General features: G+C 49.8%; 1 protein-coding gene across 1 annotated transcript in view; it reads right to left on the bottom strand.

Moving 5' to 3' along the window:
• HIF3A (hypoxia inducible factor 3, alpha subunit) overlaps positions 1 to 18,167 on the bottom strand; it is a 32,518-nt gene that overhangs the window by 3,640 nt on the left and 10,711 nt on the right. Inside the window, exons 6-15 of the mRNA XM_010852633.1 lie at positions 18,055 to 18,167; positions 17,350 to 17,558; positions 15,672 to 15,778; positions 15,358 to 15,505; positions 9,441 to 9,559; positions 8,234 to 8,424; positions 7,070 to 7,174; positions 4,638 to 4,909; positions 2,885 to 3,002; positions 1,368 to 1,449 (exon numbers count right to left, since the gene is read on the bottom strand). Of these exons, the coding sequence (XP_010850935.1) occupies positions 1,368 to 1,449; positions 2,885 to 3,002; positions 4,638 to 4,909; positions 7,070 to 7,174; positions 8,234 to 8,424; positions 9,441 to 9,559; positions 15,358 to 15,505; positions 15,672 to 15,778; positions 17,350 to 17,558; positions 18,055 to 18,167 (1,464 nt within the window). The remainder of the gene's footprint in view (positions 1 to 1,367; positions 1,450 to 2,884; positions 3,003 to 4,637; positions 4,910 to 7,069; positions 7,175 to 8,233; positions 8,425 to 9,440; positions 9,560 to 15,357; positions 15,506 to 15,671; positions 15,779 to 17,349; positions 17,559 to 18,054) is intronic.

Genomic DNA, 18,167 nt, shown 5'->3' with positions numbered 1-18,167 from the left:
CAGACAGTTAAAAGCCTGACCGCTGGGACTTCCCTGGTGGTCCAGTGGTTAAGAATCCGCTTTCCAATGTAGAGGACCCGGGTTCCACCCCTGGTTGGGGAACTAAGATCCCGCATGCCGCTCGGTGCAGCCAAAAGAAATAAAATGGCAGTCCCCCCACCGCCAAACTCCTTTCCCCACTGCATGCGCTATTTTCCCCCAACAGCACTGTTTTTCGTTATTTCTTTCTCTGTTCTGGACTGGCTCCCTCACTAGAATGTCAGCTCTATGAGGGCAGGGAGTTCTGCCTATTTCACTTCCACGTGTGTCTCCAGCTCCTTGGGCAGCACCTGGCACTTACTGTGTGTTCAGTGAATATTTGTTACACGTATAAAGGAAAAGAATGAATCGAGGCACAGTGACCATGGCTAAAACGGAGGATGTGATGCAGAGTGTCCTCTGAGATGAGGCAGCAGTCAGACCCCACGGAGACTAGAGTCCAAGCTGAGGGTCTCCCTCTTTCTGAAGGGCACTAGGGAGCCTTGGAAGAGCTTTGAGCAGAGGAAGACCAGGGTCAGATTTGTGCTTTGGAAAGCTCCCTCTGGCTGATGCCTAGAGGTTTCAGGTGGAGCCATGGCTGTTGACAATGATGCTGGGAGCCTCACAGACACAGCAGCTTGTCCTGCTCTGCAGGGGGGCTCTGAAAACAGCATCACCGCAAGGGTGTGCTTTCTTGAGTGTTTCTTAGGAAACCAGTCTCGGCAGCATCTTTACAAGTCCTCAGAACATCTTCTTCAAGTGTGAACTCTTAAAATAGGCCCTCAAAGAGGGGCTTCCCATGTGGTGCTAGTGGTTAAGAACCCACCTGCCAAAGCAGGAGACGCAGGTTCAATCCCTGGGTGGGGAAGATGCCCTGGAGGAGGAAATGGTGACCCACTCCAGTATTCTTGCCTGGGAAATCCCATGGACAAAGGAGCCTGGCAGGCTACAGTCCACGGGGTCGCAGAGTCGGACACGACTGAGCGACTGAGCACACTGCCACTCACAGAGGCGGGAAACCAAGACTCCAGAGCAGAAACTATCTCCCAGGGCCACAAGCTGGGAATGACCACGGCACAATCAGACAAGGGCTTTGGGAGACCTGGGCTCCACTTCCACCTCAGGGGGCAGCTTTGGCCAGCCCGTCTCCCTCAGGGCCTCTTCTTTCCTCCCACGGTGCCCCCCAACCCCCGAGAAAGCGGGAGGGGCTGTCTGTTCCCACTAAGGTCGTGTGCAGGCACTGACAGCCCATCACCACCCTCAGGATCACCCCACCTTCTCTCAGCCATCTAAGGCACCTCTCATGGGAGACAGGGACCTAGGGCCCGTCTACCCAGGTTGCTACTCACCCAGGGGCTCATTCAGTTCCAGGAGGTGGGTGCTGGGATCCTGCCGGCTCCCTGGGGCTGGTCCTCCTGTCAGAAGGAAGCTCTAGGGGACAGAGACAAAGCCACCATCATTACCGTCATATCCAAGGAGGCAGGATGGTGCAGTGCTTAAGGGCACCATGGGGGTCAGTGGCCACTTATCAGCTCTTTGACCTTGGGTGAGCTGCTGTCCCAGACATGCTGTGCGGCGCCTTCCAGAGCCTTGTTCTTCCCTCCTGGGCCCCAGCAGGCTGACCTGCTCCCATGGACTCCGTCGAGGTGCAGCCTTGCTAGTCCTTGTTTGTTTGGTTTTGCTCCTTGTTTTCCCTTGGGTTTCAAGGTTTCAGCTCTTACAAGGCGGACCCTACTCTCTCAAGGATCCAGGCACCACCGCCTTGCCCTGTGCCTTCAGGCTAGAGGTGGTGTTGCTAATCCCAGGGTCTTGCCCACACCTTTACACACAGTCCTGTTACTAAATTCTCCTCAATACCCCATTTGAGCATGCTCTCTGTGTCCTGTCCAGACTGACTGATAGAGTTGTTTAACCTCTTGAGTGTAAATGTGAATAATAATAATTGGGGATTCCCTGGTGGTCCAGTGCGCTTTCATTGCTGAGGGCCCAGATTTAATCCCCTGTCAGGGAACTAAGATCCCACAAGCTGCCTGGCATGGCCAAAAACAAATAAATAAATTTAAAGAAAAAAATTTTAATTAAGTATTACTATTCAAGAGTGGCTGTAGGAACTGAATAATTTACTCATGCTAGGCATTTCATGCAGTCAGCATCTGGAACATGGTGGACACTCAAAAAGTAAGAAACTGTTGATATTATCAACCTTTATCAACCTGATATTACACCCTCATGTTCAAACAGCTCTGTTCAGACTGAGAATTCAGGCTTTTGTTTGGTTGGTTTTTAATATGACCATTTATCAATAGCCCACTAAGGAGCAGCTAAGGGCCTGATTTCATTGCATCTCATGCCAGTCCTATGGAATGTAACTGTCCCCACTCTGCAGATTAGGAGACTGAGGCTCAGAGTGGTGACATCACCCACACACCCAAGGTGTCAGAGTTACTAGGTGACAGACCTGGGATTTGAACCCAACTCAGTCTGACTCTAGTGCCTGTACTCTTAAAGCTACACTAATAATCCAAGGCCAGGACAGTGCTAGATTTGCCGGGGGTTGTGGGGGAAGCGGGGAGGAGTGGTTCCCATGAGAGGTGAGGTTTCCTACAGATATTCACCGTTGTCATTTCTCCCCTTACTCTGCTTATTTTTTTCTTCTTAGCACTTACCACCAACTTACATCTATTTGCAAAGCCCTTTCATACCGATCTGAGCCAGCAGATCAAGGTCCTACCCTTGAAGGGATGACTGACCATCCATCTGACCTTCAGCCAGCCCCTGCCCCCCATGTTTTTCCATCTCTGAAAACAGTAGGTTTAAGCCTCTCTGGTTCTGAGGGCCAGAGAATCCCATGCAACCCCACACATACCAGGCTGAGGGGAGGCAACAGGAAGTTTTCGGGTTCTAGGCTGGGGGATCGTTTCGGGGGCCTGATGCCCAGGAGCTCCACCTTCTCTGCCTCGTCTTCTGAGCTCGGGATCAGGGCCCTGGAGGGAGACAGGCGAGAATCTCAGGGCCCAGCAAACCTGGGCAGGTGTGGGCCCCAGTGTGCACAAGGGAGGAGCGTCCACTCACTCCCCCAAACACCTGTTTATTCCTTTACTCATACACCCACCAGTCCATTCATTTGTCTGTCAGTACAACCCATTCATCTATCCAATGACCCATCACTCACCCACATACCTATACAGCCTCCATCCATCTGGCCTTCCATTCATCCACCTATCCATCCATCCACCTACTCTACTCACTAATTTTCTTCTTCTCTCATTTCACAAATCCTTGTTAGGTACCCACTGGATCCAGCGCCAGGCTGAGAGCCTTGGAAAATAATGAGATGTACCCATGAAAGCCTCGTAAGAGTAGTTACGAGACCACCCTGGAGACTAATGGGCTCATGCCTGCAACTTGGAGAGCAGAAACTTGAGTATTAATAATAGTGATCTAGGGGGTTTCCGTGGTGTCTCAGTGGTTAAGAACCCACCTGCCAATGCAGGAGACACGGGTTTGATCCCTGGTCCGGGAAGATCCCACATGCTGCAGAGCAGCTAAGCCTGTGCACCACAACTATTGAGCCTGCACTCCAGGGCTTGGGAATCGCAACGACTGGAGCCCAGATGCCTAGAGTCAGGGCTCCACAACGAGAGAGGCCACCCCGATGAGGTGACCAAGCGCCTCAATGAAGAGTAGCCCCTGCTGCCTGCAACTACAGAAAAGCCCACGCAGCAATGAAGACCCAGCATAGCCAAAGATAAAATTGTTAAAGAAAAATAATCATCTAACAGCTTTGAAAGGGGGACACGGATCCTCTGAAATTATACTTGAAATCGTGTGTCAGTATGTGTATGTGTCCAGTTTCTTGGGAAGAGTTCGTGGCTTTCAACAGATTCTCAGGTGTTTAGGAAACTTGGTTCTGGACAGTTTCTCTGACACCATGGCAGTGTCCTCTTCACTGTGACAAAAACTGTCACTAGGAGAAGGCAGTGGCACCCCACTCCAGTACTCTTGCCTGGAAAATCCCATGGACGGAGGAGCCTGGTGGGCTGCAGTCCATGGGGTCACTAAGAGTCGGGCATGACTGAGCGACTTCACTTTCACTTTTCACTTTCACGCATTGGAGAAGAAAATGGCAAGCCACTCCAGTGTTCTTGCCTGGAGAATCCCAGGGACGGGGGAGCCTGGTGGGCTGCTGTCTATGGGGTCGCACAGAGTTGGACACGACTGAAGCGACTTAGCAGCAGCAGCAGCAGGCCAGAAATACATCCTAAAGGAGAGGTTGGCTGGTGGGATGTGGATAAACAATGAGAACAGTGGAGGGAGCTCCAGAAGGAGGGGACAGCCCAGGCAAAGACATCAAGATTGAAACAAATGTGGCAAGTGCTGGGGACACCAAGGGCCTGGCTGGAGCAGAGGTCAGGGTAGGGGGAACGATGGGGGATGAGGCTGAAAGTGGGGGGCAGGAGAAAGATGGGGTCAGGGGCCTTCTCTCCACCTCCCTTTTATCTACCCCAACCAGGGATTGAACCCGCGCCCTCAGCAGTGAAAGCACAGAGTCCTAACCACCGGACTGCCAGCAAGTTCCCTCTACACTGCCTTTGTATCCCTGCTCGACTGCAGCTCACCTCTTCCGAGCCCCAACCATAGGGGAGGATGCTGAGGGATCCCCTCTGGAAGGGCTGGAGCAACTCAGCCGGGGGTCACTCCCCCAGCGGGGCAGCAGGGAGGTCTCAGGGATTGGGGGCGACATGCCGTGGAAGCTCCGAGCACGGGGCCGGGGGACAGCCCCTGGAGGTCTGTGGTAGGCCCTGGGTAGCTGCTCGCTGGAGTTGAGCTGAAAGTCATCATCCATGGAGATGTAGGGGGCCAGCATCTCCAAATCCAGAGCATCGACGTCCTGCAGAGGGCAGGAGGCAGTTAAGAGCATAAGCTTTGGCCTTGGGTGGACCTGGGCTGGAGTCCCAGCTCCACCACTTCAGAGTTATATGTCTGAGGTCAAGGTTCTGAGCCTCAGTTTCCTCATCTGTAAAATGGACAGAAGGACTCTGTGGTAGCCAGTTGCCAAGATGGCCCCCAAGGATCCTCACCTCTTGGTATTTCGGCCCTAGTTTAGTCCCCAACTACTGTGTCCAGTCAATCCTAAAAGACATCAACCCTGAATATCCACTGGAAGGACAGATGCTGAAGCTCCAACACTTTGGCCACCCGATGCAAAGAGCCGACTTATTGGAAAAGATCCTGATGCTGGGAAAGATTGAAGGCAGGAAAAGGGGGGCAACAGAGAATGAAATGGTTGGATGGCATCACCAACTCAATGGACATGAATGTGAGCAAACTCTGGGAAATAGGAAGCCTGGCGTACTGCATGAACAACATCAAAGACCTTAGAAAGACAAAAGGTGGTGTCTGGAATATCCTTAGCCTGACAAAAGGTACTCTCGAGTTTAAGGATGTACCTCGTAGGTCTTCTCAATCAAACGATAGAACTTCTATTAAACTTCAGAGCTCTGTTACTCAGCCATCTCAACAGAAGCCTGAAGTAGAGGGGTTTATCTCAGAGATTAGTGGGTATGGCTTTTGTCTAGTGGAGTGAACTCCAAAGACACTTACATGAACAGAAGCATTGGCAGCTTGGACTGAAACGGAAAGCGATGGTACAAAATGAAAAGGGACCTTTGGACCATCAAAACTCTCTAAGCAGAAAGCAGGTTACAAAAACCACTCAGCTGCAACACATGCTATCTTTTTCGGAAAAAGGAAGGATGACAGTGAATTGCCAAGAGCCCAAAGGGTGGAGCCAAGAGCCATGAGAAAAACTACTGGGAAATAGTAGGAATGAGTTCTGATCCAGGAACTTTTTTTTTTTTAGGTTTTTTTTTTTTTTCAATTGAAGGATAATTGGTTTACAATATTGTGTTGGTTTCTGCCATACATCAACATGATAAGGGACTTTAGATATTTGCCCAGATGGATTTCAGAACTGCTATGGATCAGTGACCCAAGTGCTCTCCTTCCCCCCACTTTTTTGAATAGGAATATTTTGGCAGTTATTCTACACCTGTCCCATCACTGGATGTTGGGAATGTGGATGGCAGACAACTTGTCTCTTTAGTTCAGAGGCCAGCAGATTGAGAGGAACTGTATTTGAGGTGCTCAGCCACCCCCAGACCTGACTGGGGTGATGAGATTCTGGACTTAAAGTTGATGTTGTAATGGGAAGAGACTTTGGGGGGCCTTGGGAGGGGTGAGTGTACCTTGTGTGAGGGAGAGACATGAATCATTGGGGGTCCCAAGGATCACTGCCTTCTGGCGTTCCCACTTGTTTGTGACTGCCTTCCACACTGTGCCACAGTTGGTTTGTCTGGCCAATACAATACAGCAGAAGTGATGGGACGTCACTTCTGAGATTAGGATATAAACCACCGCAACTTCTGTCTTGGGTTCACTCAGATTACTTGCCTCGGGGGAAGCCAGCGGGCGTGCTGTGAGGATGCTTAGGCAGCCTCTGTACAGGCCCACATGGTGAGGAACTGAGGCCTCCAGCCAAAGCCGTGAGGGCCTGCAGCCTGCCAGCAACCCTGTGCGTGAATTTGGAAGTGGATCCTCTAGCCCCACACGGCTGTAGCCCTGACTGAGAACTTGATTTCAACCTCATGAAAGACTCAGACAAAACCATCCAGCTAAGCTGCTTCCAGATTTTTAATTCTCAGAAACCATGTAACGTAACAAATGTTTGCTTTAAGGTACTGAGTTTTGGGGTAATGTGTTACAGAGTGATAGCCAGCTAATTCATCATGCCACTGCCACTTATCTCTCCAGACCACCAATCATCCAAGCACTTTCCATCTACCATCCATCCAACAGTCTGTCTATCCAGCAACCCATCCATCCATCCGGATACCTAAGCATTACCCATCCATCTCTCTACTATCGCCCACCTAGTGAATTCAGTGATCCATCCCTCTATTCATTAACCACTCCACCATCCCTCTCTAAAGCTTAGATATGTCACCTAGAACCCAGAGGTAAAGACCGCTCCTTCCACGCCAGCCCTTACCTGAGCGATATCTAGATCTGTCTCCACTGTCTGCAGGTCTTTCCCAGAGGCCAAGACTTTGTGTGCATTCTCCACGTCCACAAGGAGATCATCTGGGAGATCAGCCTGCGGGGACAGAGTAGAGACTCAAGGAAATCTTGGGCCTGGGAGATGTTGGCAGTAAGGCAGTCTGAACATTTGAGCTCAGGCTAGAAGTGAGGGTTAGTTGTCAGACAGCTGGGATACCAAGCGAGTCAAACAGCAAATGTGGGTTTCTGAACCTGGGTGTGCAAAAGCCTGAGTGCCTGGATGTAGATTGACAGGGCACAATCGGAGGTTCAAAAGACCGAAGTCTGAGGCCAAGATACTCAGGCCCTGGCGGGTTATAGATCTTGGAGTCTGGGGGGAAACAATGCCGAGTCCAGTTGTCCCAAGGGTAAAGGTGAGGTCAAAGGTCACAGTCTGTTTCCCGGGTGGAGAGAAGATATTTTGGGGGGTCATGAAGGTGGGGATAAGGAAAGTCAAGACTAGATAATATGGACCCCTGAGTCAAAGGTCAGCTTTCTGGACTCTTAAGTAAAAACAGTAACCATTATGGTCTGTTGAAGTCTTTCCCAAGTGCTTGTCATGGATGATATCACTGAACCCTCGCCATAACCAATGAGGTGGCTATGTGCTACTATCCTAATTTTACAGCTGAGGAAACCGAGGCCCCACTTGTCCAGGGTAACACAGCTCTACATGGCAGAGTCAGGCTTTGAATCCAGGTTTGAGTAGTCTAAAACATCAGGCATTCTTGTCTCTGTGAGGTTAAAATTCGGAGAACCCAGGACTTCCCTAGCGGTGCAGTGGTTAAGATTCCATGCTTCCACTACAGGGGGTGCAGGTTCGATCCCTGGTCAGGGAACTAAGATCCTACTTGCTGTGTGCACAGCAAGCCACAAAATTCAGATGTTTAGTCACAAGCAATGAGGGGTTACCCCTGCCAGTCCCAAACATCCTACATTTTGATCCAGATAAAAGTTGAAAGAATCCGGACTCTAGATCTTGAAGGAACCCCAACTCCATCTCATCCCCAACCTTTCCACTCCACAGAGGGAGAAACTGATGCCCAGAGAAAAGCAGGGTTCAAGCCAAAGACCCAAAAGCCTGGATCCTGAGGGCTGAAGTGGAGGGAATGCTTACCGGAAGAGGACTCTGGGGGCGCCGTGTGGCTGGGGGTGCACTAGGGGTAGCGGCTACTGAAGTCCCGTCCAGGATTGGTGCCAGGAGGCGACGGAGGTCAGGGCTACAGAACCTACGAGGGTCAGCGGCCAGGGCGGCCTCACTCAGGGCAGGGGGGTGCAGGAAAGCCAGGATCCGGGGACCAGAGGTGTCTGCAGAACACAAGATGCATAGGACACAGGAGGGTCACTCAGGGCTGAGGGCAGAGCCCTCTGCCCACCTCAGGGAGCAGAGCTGATGATGTAATCAGTATGGACCCCATTCACAGCGTTGGGAGCTGAGTGCTGGAGAAGATATGCTGGGCCCGGTGCCATCCCTTCAGTGGCCCTGAAGGGTCCTAGGGGAGGGGCCCACATGGAGCTGGGGCACACAGTAGATAGGTACAGTAGCAACTGCCCAGTGGTGGGGACGTGTTTTAATATTTCAGATTAACACAGCTGGATGGGGGCACAAAACTAACCTGATTCTCCAGTAGCACATAACAGCCTTTGGCCATCTGGCTCTGGTGGAGGGAGGGTGAGTGGGCATGTTGGGGGAGGAACCTGGCCTAAGACCCTCAGGGAGGTTCTAAGGACCCTGGAGGTCAAGATGTGGTCCCGAGCCAGTTCTAAGTCAGAAACGGAAAGGATGTGGGTGACCTCATACCACACCCAGGAGCATGGGTTGCTAGCAACCCTTTGCAGATGGTGAAGCCCTAAAGAACAGGCAGGGAGGGAAACTCATTTATCCAGGATTGGAGGGGGAGGGCCATTAACCAGGAGAGAAGGAAGAGGTAAAAAGAAGCCAGATGTGGAAGGGTCTAGACTATTGGAAGCCAATGTATAGTGAAGTGGGAGCAGGGAACAAATTGAAAGTGGGGACCGTTGGGAATCACAGCAGGATTCAGAGCACAGGACAACAAGACTGAAGCAATACAGAAGAGGGAGGGCAGAAGAGAGAAGAGCATTCTGGGCAAAGGAAGCTGCACGTGCAAAGGCCCTGAGGCAGGAAAGAGTCTATTATGTTCCCAGAGCGCTAAGGAAGCTGGTGTGGATAAGAGAGTGAGTGAGAAGGGGAAGGAGGCAGGAGGCAGGTCACACGGGGCCAAGTGGGTCAGATGAAGGGACTTGGGCTTTCTCCAGAGCGTCCTGGGGACACAACCCCACCCAGCCCCAGCCTAGCCCCATACCAAGTCTGTCCCCAGGATTAGGGGCATCCTTCTGAGAGGGGCTGCCCCGCTGAACGTGTCTGCGAGAGTGTCGCTCCGTTTGCTCCAGGGACAGCACCACTTCGGTCTCTTCCACTCGGCTGGGGTACAGGGCAGAAAGGGGAGTGGGAGTCAGGGAGGGTGCCTGGCCCCACCCCTAGGCAGTCCCTTCCTAGTGATGTCCTGTTACAGGAGGCCATCTCGTCCAGGGGTGGGAGGGCATTGTACAGAAAATAATTTGCCATGCTGACTTGTTTTAAAGATTTAAATTTTGTTGACTGCTTTTTTTATTATATTAAGAAGAGCATTGAAAAGAAAGTTAAGGGTGTCTTCCCAAATTCTCCCTGTGGAAGGAAAGGCAGGAAAAAAAGAGTTGGCATTTAGCACAGCCTGGGAAGAGAGAGAAGAGAGACTGGGGCCATGAGGGGCAGAGAACAGGGAGACTGAAAGGCATGAGAACTAAATATTCTCTTTATAGACATTTACTTATAAATGCATTCTTATAAATGTATTGATAAAGACTATATATGTACCATATTCTTATGTTACCAAATATGAAGAATTTATAGGGATATATTTTTATGAATAAGATTTTATTTAGGAAGCTTCTATTCATAGACATTTGCCACATTCAAAGGAACGAATTTATAAATATATGCTTCTGTCCCTTGTGTCTTCCTGCCGCCCCCTCCCTCCCCAGTCTCTAGCTGCAGAAGCAATCCAAATGTTCCCTCTGCAAACTGGCTTCTGGATAATGGGGCCCGGGGTGGAGGACCAGACCCTCATTTGGATCTCATGTGCATAACACTCTCCAGGATGAAGTGTGGGTGGTTCTTCCACCAGCTCTTCCAGAAGCTAGGACCCTGCCCCATCCTCACCCACCCCTTCTGGGCTGGAAACATCCCAACTGAGGCTGGATCCAAAGCTGCCCCACCCCTCTAGAAAAACAGAGGCTCATACAGTCAGGTGTACATGCACTCCATACTCACAGGCACAAACGGGAACCCTCATATACCCCCAGGTGTATTCCTGGTCAGGTGGGCACACAAACTCTCTACAATGGGGCTAACACATGTGCCTACATGCCACATGGAATGCACATATTCATTCCTTCCAGACCTTTCCTTGTTCGTGCTCAGTCGCTCAGTCATGTCCAACTCTTTGTGATCCCATGGGCTGGAGCCCACCAGGTTCCTCTGTCCATGGGATTTCCCAGGCAAGAATACTGGAGTGGGTTGCCATTTCCTACTCCAGGGGCTCTTTCCAATCCAAGGACTGGACCCACGTCTCTTATACCTCTTGCATTGGCAGGTGGATTCTCTACCACTGTGCCACCTCAGAAGCCCTTTCCTAGACAACCAGAAATACTTAGTGGTTAAGAGCAAGAGCTCTGCAGCCAGCAGCCTGGGATTCAGATTCCAACTCTGCCACGTACAATCTGTGTGACCTTGAGCCTATGGCTGAACCTCTTTGGGTCTCATTTTCCTCTTCTGTAAAGTGGGGATAATAATAATACCTCCTCCCCAGGTTGTTATGAGTCCTAAATAAGTTGGTATATGTCAAATGCATAGAACTGTGGCACAGGATGAGCTCTATATATTTGCCATCATTGTTTACTGAACAATTACTATGTGCCAGGCACTGGAGTTTCAACAGTGAACAAGACAGACAAGACTTCCGGCTCTCATGGTGGGAAATGCTAATAGGAAAAGACAGACCTTAAGTAAAAGACATTATTTGTTGGTAAATGTATCTACGTTGTTGTTGTTTGGTTGCTAAGTCACATCTGACTCTTGGTGACCCCATGGACTGACTGTAGCTTGCTAGCCTCCTCTGTCCATAGGATTTCCAGGCAAGAATACTGGAGAAGGTTGCCATTTCCTTCTCCAGGGGATTTTCCCGATCCAGGGATTAAACCTGCATGTCCTGCATTGGCAAGCGGATTCTTTACCACTGAGTCACCAGGGAAGCCCTATCTATGTAATTACAAAATGCATTATGCACCTTTCCAGTAAACAAAGCACTTGAAACATGGCTGGTTGGAACTGAGATGTATCGTCGTGTAAACGGCTTCCCCAGTGGCTCAGCGGTAAAGAATCTGCATGCAATGCAATCCTTGGGTTGGGAAGATTCCCTGGATAAGGAAATGGCAACCCACTCCAGTCTTCTTGCCTGGAGAATGCCATGGACAGAAGAACCTGGCAGGCTACAGTCCATGGGATGGCAAAGAGTCGGACATGACTGAAGTGACTGAGCATGCAGAGCAGGTCAGTGTAAAACACACCCCAGTGTAAAACACACCTGATGGTCTAGCAGCTAGGAATCCATATTCCCAATGCAGGGAGCCTGAGTTCAATCCCTGGTAAGGGGACTAGATCCCACATACTGCAACTAAAGATCCCACATGCCCCAGCAAAGATCAAAGAGCTCTCATGCCACCTGGGAGCAGCCAAATAAATAAATAAAATACTAAAAATAATAAAATAGAATACACACTAGATTGAAAAATTGAGTATGAAAAAAAGAATCTAAAAGTCTCAATAATTTTTAGGGGACTTCCCTGATAGGCCAGTGGTTAAGACTCCAAGCTTCCAGAGCTTTTGCTGCAGGGGGCTCGGGTTTGATCCCTGATGCAAGAACTAAGATCCCACATCCCATTCAGCGTGGCCAAGAAATCTTTACAACTTCTTAAATAATAATTTTTAATATCAATTACATGTTGAAATGATATTTTTGTACGCATTAGAATATGTACACATGTACCTATAACATAATGTGCAATAATTTAATAGTCTATTATTAATTACATTAATCCATATAGTCAAAGCTATGGTTTTTCCAGTCATGTATGGATGTGATAGTTGGACCATAAAGAAGGCTAAGTGCCAAAGAACTGATGCTTTTGAACTATGGTGTTGTAGAAGACTGTTGAGTGTCCCTTGGACAGCAAGATCAAACCAGTCAGTCCTAAAGGAAATCAACCCTGAATATTCCTTGGAAGGACTGATGCTGAAGCTGAAGCTCCAATACTTTGGACACCTGATGTGAAGAGCCGACTCACTGGAAAAGACCCTGATGTTGGGAAAGACTGAGGACAAAAGGAGAAGGGTCCTCCAGACCTGCTTGGGTCAAAACTCAGCTAACTGTGTGACATCGGGCAAAGGACTTCCTCTCTCTGGTCTTCAGTTTTCCCTCCTCCAAAATAGGGATGGAGGAACTTCTTGGTGGTCCAGTAGTTAAGAATCTGCTTTCCAATGTAGAGGATACAGGTTCAATCCCTAGTCAGGGAACTAAGATCCCCCATGCCTCAGGGCAACTAAGCCCACACTGCCACAACTAGAGAGCCTGCTTGCAGCAAACGACCGAGCCCACGCGCTCTGGAGCCCATCCGCCACAACTAGAGAGAAACTCACACGCCGAAACGAAGACCCTGCATGTGAACTAAGATCTGATGCAGCCAAAAATAAATAAATAATCTGTTAAAATGGGGATCGAAATAACAGCTATACCTCATGGGCTTCTTGTGAGCACAAAGCCCACGGTGTAGAATGCTGTAAGTGCCCCGTGCAAGTGAGTTTTATTTTTATGGAGCAGGTGCTGCTGGCAATGGAAGGAGGCTCAGGTATGGAAGAGGGGGGATGGAGTATACACAGTGTCAGCACTCAAGCAGGCACAGAGACCCATGCAGCTGCACGCCACTCAATATTCATACTCAATGCTTCTCATCTCACAGTTAACCCCCTTTCAAATCAGAATCTTTGAATAACGTGTAGCCTTGAGAAGAATCAGAGCAAAGGAGAGGGGACTTCACTGTTACTGAGTAATCTCCTATTCATGCTTCATCCATTTTCTGCCAGTAAAACTGAACTCCCCAGGCCTGCTCTTTGCTTAAAGGGTGAAAGATCGAAATTCCAGGGCCTGGCCATCCAAAGGCAAGTCTTCATAATGAATAAAAGGAGCTTCCAGAAGAGATAGGAGGGCAGGTCCCCTCTCCTTTGCTCTGATTCTTCTCAAGGATACAAGTTATTCAAAGATTCTGATTTGAAAGGAGGTTGATGGGAGAGCATTTCGAAGACAACCAGGCTTGTTTTCCTGTGTATGAAGACTTGCATAAATATTCCTGTTACCAACCTCTGTTTTCTAATACAATCTCTTCTTGATCAAAAAGATCCTGGGAGGGACTTCCCTGGTGGTCCAGGGGCTAAGACTCCATGCTCCCCATGCAGGGGGCCCCGGTTTGACCCTGGTCGGGGAACTAGATCCTGCATGCTGCAACTAAGAGTTCGTATGCCACAACTAAGATTTGGCTCAGCCAAGTAAACAAAACAAAACAAAAGACCCAAGGAAACTCCTATGGTTTTAGAAATGAATGCCATGTCCTGGGAGACAGACTTCAAAGAAAAGCTGTAATTCTCTGTCTTGGGTGATAATTAGCTGCCCTTGTCACAAGTTGCCATGGTGAAAAACTTCTAAGATGCATGATGGAAGGGGGGAGGAGCCTATGCTTTACCACTGCACGCTCATTAGAATGGTTCCGATGAAGACAGAGGAAATCAACCCTGAATATTCACTGGAAGGATTAATGCTGAAGCTCCAATACTCTGGCCACCTGATGCGAAGAGCTGACTCACTGGAAAAGACCCTGATGTTGGGAAAGATTGAAGGCAAAAGGAGAAGGGGGTGGCAGAAAGTGAGATGGTTAGACAGCATCACCAAATCAATGGACATGAATCCGAGCAAACTCCGGGAAATAGTGAAGGATGGGGGAGCCTGGCTTGCTGCAATCCACATGGTTTCGAAGTGGGACACAGCAACTGAACAACAACAATGAAAACAAAGACGATATAAAATAAAATGCTGGCAAGGACATGGAGGAACTAGAACCCTCACACAATGCTGATGGGAATACAAAAGGGCACAGCCACCTTAGAGAGCAGTTTGGCAATTTCTTCTGAAGTTAAGCATACACTGACCATACGGCCCATCCATTCCATTCAGAGCTGTTGATCCAAGAGGAATGAAAACATGACCTCACAATATCATGAATGAGAATGTTTCCTTTTCTTGTAATCACCCCAAATAGTCAACAGTTCAAATGTCCTCCAACTGAGGAATGCATAAACCGCGGTCCATACATATTCATAGCATAGATTACCTAGCATCAAAAAGGAACTGATGGATACACACCACAACATAAACTTAAAATCTATTAGACTAAGTGAAAGAAACCAGGCTCAAAGACTACATACTATAGAATTTAGTGTACATGACATTCTAGAAAAGGCAAAATTCTAGGGTCAGAGATTAGATCACTGGTGGACAGAGACCATTAGGGGGTGGGCTGAGGTTCACTATATAAGAATTTTGGAGGGTGATGAAACTACTCTATAGCTTTTTTTTTTTTTGACCTTGCTGTGAAACTTGTGGGACCTTAGTTCCCCAACCAGGTATTGAACCCTGGCCCCAGCAGTGAAAGTCAAGAAAGAAGCCAAGTCCTCACCATTGGGCTGCCAGGAAATTCCCTACTCTATAGCCTGACTGTGGTTGGGGTTACACAATTCTGTGCATTTGTAAAAACTCACAGAACCACATACAAAAAAAGAGTGAATCTTCTCATGTAAATTACATGTCAATTTTTTAAAAGGCCCTACAATTCAGCTGTCTTATTATAACTTGAAAATAGTCTTTTTCATTTAAATTACCAGCACACACTCATATATTTGTGTCTACATGAAGATGCCTGTGTGTGATCAGTCACACGTGTTCTCCATACATGTGCACACTTCCTCTCACATGTGTGCACCGTGCACATGCACACTTGAACATATACACACATACCTGTTCATACATATGCAGACCAGACCCATGCACACAGACATCCCACCTCCTTCCCGCTTACCTGATCAGGAAGTGGACGCAGACGATACTCTCAGATTGGGGACCCCGGCCCCCTGACACCACTGTGGCCTGGGTCTGGGTCCACAGGTAGCCACCACTCCGGGCCAGGAAGCGGTACTGCCCCGTTACTGCCTGGCCCTTGCTCAGCACTGGGGAGGGGCATGGGGAGGGGTTAGGGAAACAGGAGAGAAGGCAGTGGGGGCGGGGCATGGGGTATGAAGGGTCAGGGAAGAGAATGTTCCCTGGGGTTTGGGGAGCGCGGAGCTGGTGTTGGCTGGCGCCATGCAGCACCGGAAATGGAACCTGAACACATACACGTATGGATGCTCTGGCCGACTGCATCCGAGTCCAGCGCGTGGATGTACTCGTAGGCAGAACAGCCAATCAGGTCGTCGGGGCTGTAGCCGGCAACCTCCGCGATCCTGAGGTGGGTGCAGTGGAGCCTAGGTCAGTTCAACTGGCTGAGGTGGAGGGTGGGTGAAAGGGAGGAGAGTGGGGACACGGGGCTGAAGCCAGCAAGACAGAGAGACAGGCTTGTAACAGAGACAAAGGGAGAGCAAGGAATAGGAAAAGGAGCGTGGCAGCCTGAATAATGGCCCCTGAAGATGTCTCTGTCCTAATTCCCCGAACCTGTGAACACACTACCTTCTACGGCAAAAGGGATTTTGTAGATGTGATGAAGTTAACGATCTTGAGATGGAGAGATGATCCTGGATCCCCTGGGTGGGCCCAGTGTAATCACGGGAGTCCTTACAAGATGGGGGAGCACACGGTCAGAGTGAGAACAGAAGATGCGATGATGGAGGCGGAGGTGGAAGTGATGTGCTTTGAGGTGGAGCGAGGGACCACGAGCCAAGGGATGTATGGGGCCCCCAGAAGCTTCTATGGCAAGGAAACGGATTCTTCCCTGGAGCCTCTGGAAAGAACACAGTCCTTGATTTTCATTTCGTAAGACTCATCTCAGACGTCACCTCCAGAACTCTGAGATAGAGAATATGCGTTGTTCTGAGCCACTAGGTATGTGGTAACAGGATACAGCAGCCTTAGGAAATTAACAGCTGAGGAGCGTGCGTGCGTGAGGAACGTGCGTGCCTGCGTGCGTGCTCAGGCGCTCCAGTTCTGTCCGACTGTTTGCAATCCTATTGGCTGTAGCCCGCCAGGCTCCTCTGTTCATGGGATTTTTCAGGCAAGAATACTGGAGTGAGTTGCCATGCCCTCCTCCGGGGATCTTCCTGACCCAAGGATCAAACCCGCAGCCCTGCATTGCAGGTGGATTCTCTACCCACTGAGCCACCTGTAAAGCCCGAATAGGGGAGGAGGGAGAAGGTAAAAATGGGAATAGCAATGAAAAGAAAGACAAAAAAAGAACGTGAAAGAAATAGGAGAGGGGTAGAGAAAGGAAGAAAGAACATCACTAAAAGAAAAATAAGAACGAATAGAAATAAAAAGTAGTCATGACAATTATTTTTTAAAAATAGGCACATCTAGGCTACTCTGCACCAGGCAACTCACTGAGTGATCAGAACACCTGTTCTAAGTAGGCTGTGTTCTCACTTCACAGGACGGATGAGGAAAGTGGGGTACAGAGAGGTGAGGTCCTTTGGCCAAGGATGCACAACCAGCATTTAACTCGAACAGTCTGAACTCAGATAAGAAGACCCACATATAGGGAACTTCCTTGGCATGTCCAGAAGTTAAGACTCCGCATTTCCAATGTAGGGGGTCAAGTTCAATCCCTGGTCGAGGAACTAAGATCCCCCATGATCAGAGGCATGGCTAAAAGTTAAAAAAAAAAAAAAAAAAAGACCCACAGACAATTCAAAGACAGGCAGACATATCAAGACAGAGATATGGAGTCAGAGAGCCAGAAACAGACCAGAGAGAGAAACTGGGGGTGGTGGGTAGGAGAGGAGACAGTGAGTGAACTTGGGCAGAAAGGAAGAGCAGGAGCCGGGCTTGGCAGGTGGTCGGTGGGCCCCTGACTCCTGCCCACCTCTCATCACAGTAGGTGAACTTCATGTCCAGGCTGTGGCGGCTGAGGAAGGCCCCTCGGCCCAACGGGGGCTCCAGGCTGCCAGGGTGGGGGATGGCTTCACAGATTAGCACCAGGCATTGCAGAGGGGGCTCCAAGTTGGGACTCCCAGCTGGGGAAGTCTGTGCCGGGGGCTTGTAGACCCTCATGTGTCCAGAACAGTGTAGTACCTGGTGGGGGTAGTTGGGGGCGAGAGGGTGATGTACCTGGGCCTGGGGCTACCCAAGGTGCTGAGAGGTATGTTCCTGTGGGCCCCTCCCCTAGGTAACTGAAAAAAGAAAGCCCTGAGGATTTCAGAGCCCCAGCTCAGAGAGCTCTGAGGACCCCAACCCCATAGAGACCCCAACCTAAGAAGGTTCTGACAGTCTGCAGATTCTAAGACACAGGGAGCTTTGAGGACCCGATTTTCCTACCCCATGGAGACTCCAGACTCAGGACGCTGAGAACTCCCAGTACCAGGCCCACAGAGATCCAGACTAAGGAAGGATACAAGGACCGCCCGATCCCCAACCTCCTAAGTACCCAGAGGATGTCCAAGACCCAACCTGAGAAAGCCCCACTGGATCCTGGGCCCAGGAGATTCCCGGACTCCAACCCGCTGTGGGAACTTAAGGGCTCAGGTCCAGCCCCGGCGGTCCCCTCCCTTCCAGGCCAGGTCCTGCCCACCTTCCAGGTGGCCGCCTTGAGATTGAGGGTGCGCCCACGGCTGCTGAGGGTGCTCTTCATGCGCAAGGAGAAGCACCGCTCCGTGGGGGCCTCCGGCTTCTTTTTGGACAGGC

Source organism: Bison bison, unplaced genomic scaffold (assembly GCF_000754665.1).
Source record: "Bison bison bison isolate TAMUID 2011002044 unplaced genomic scaffold, Bison_UMD1.0 scf7180017864313, whole genome shotgun sequence".
Classification (NCBI taxonomy): domain Eukaryota; kingdom Metazoa; phylum Chordata; class Mammalia; order Artiodactyla; family Bovidae; genus Bison; species Bison bison.
Note: the sequence above shows the minus strand (reverse complement) of the source record. Positions and strands in the feature narration are given on the sequence as shown.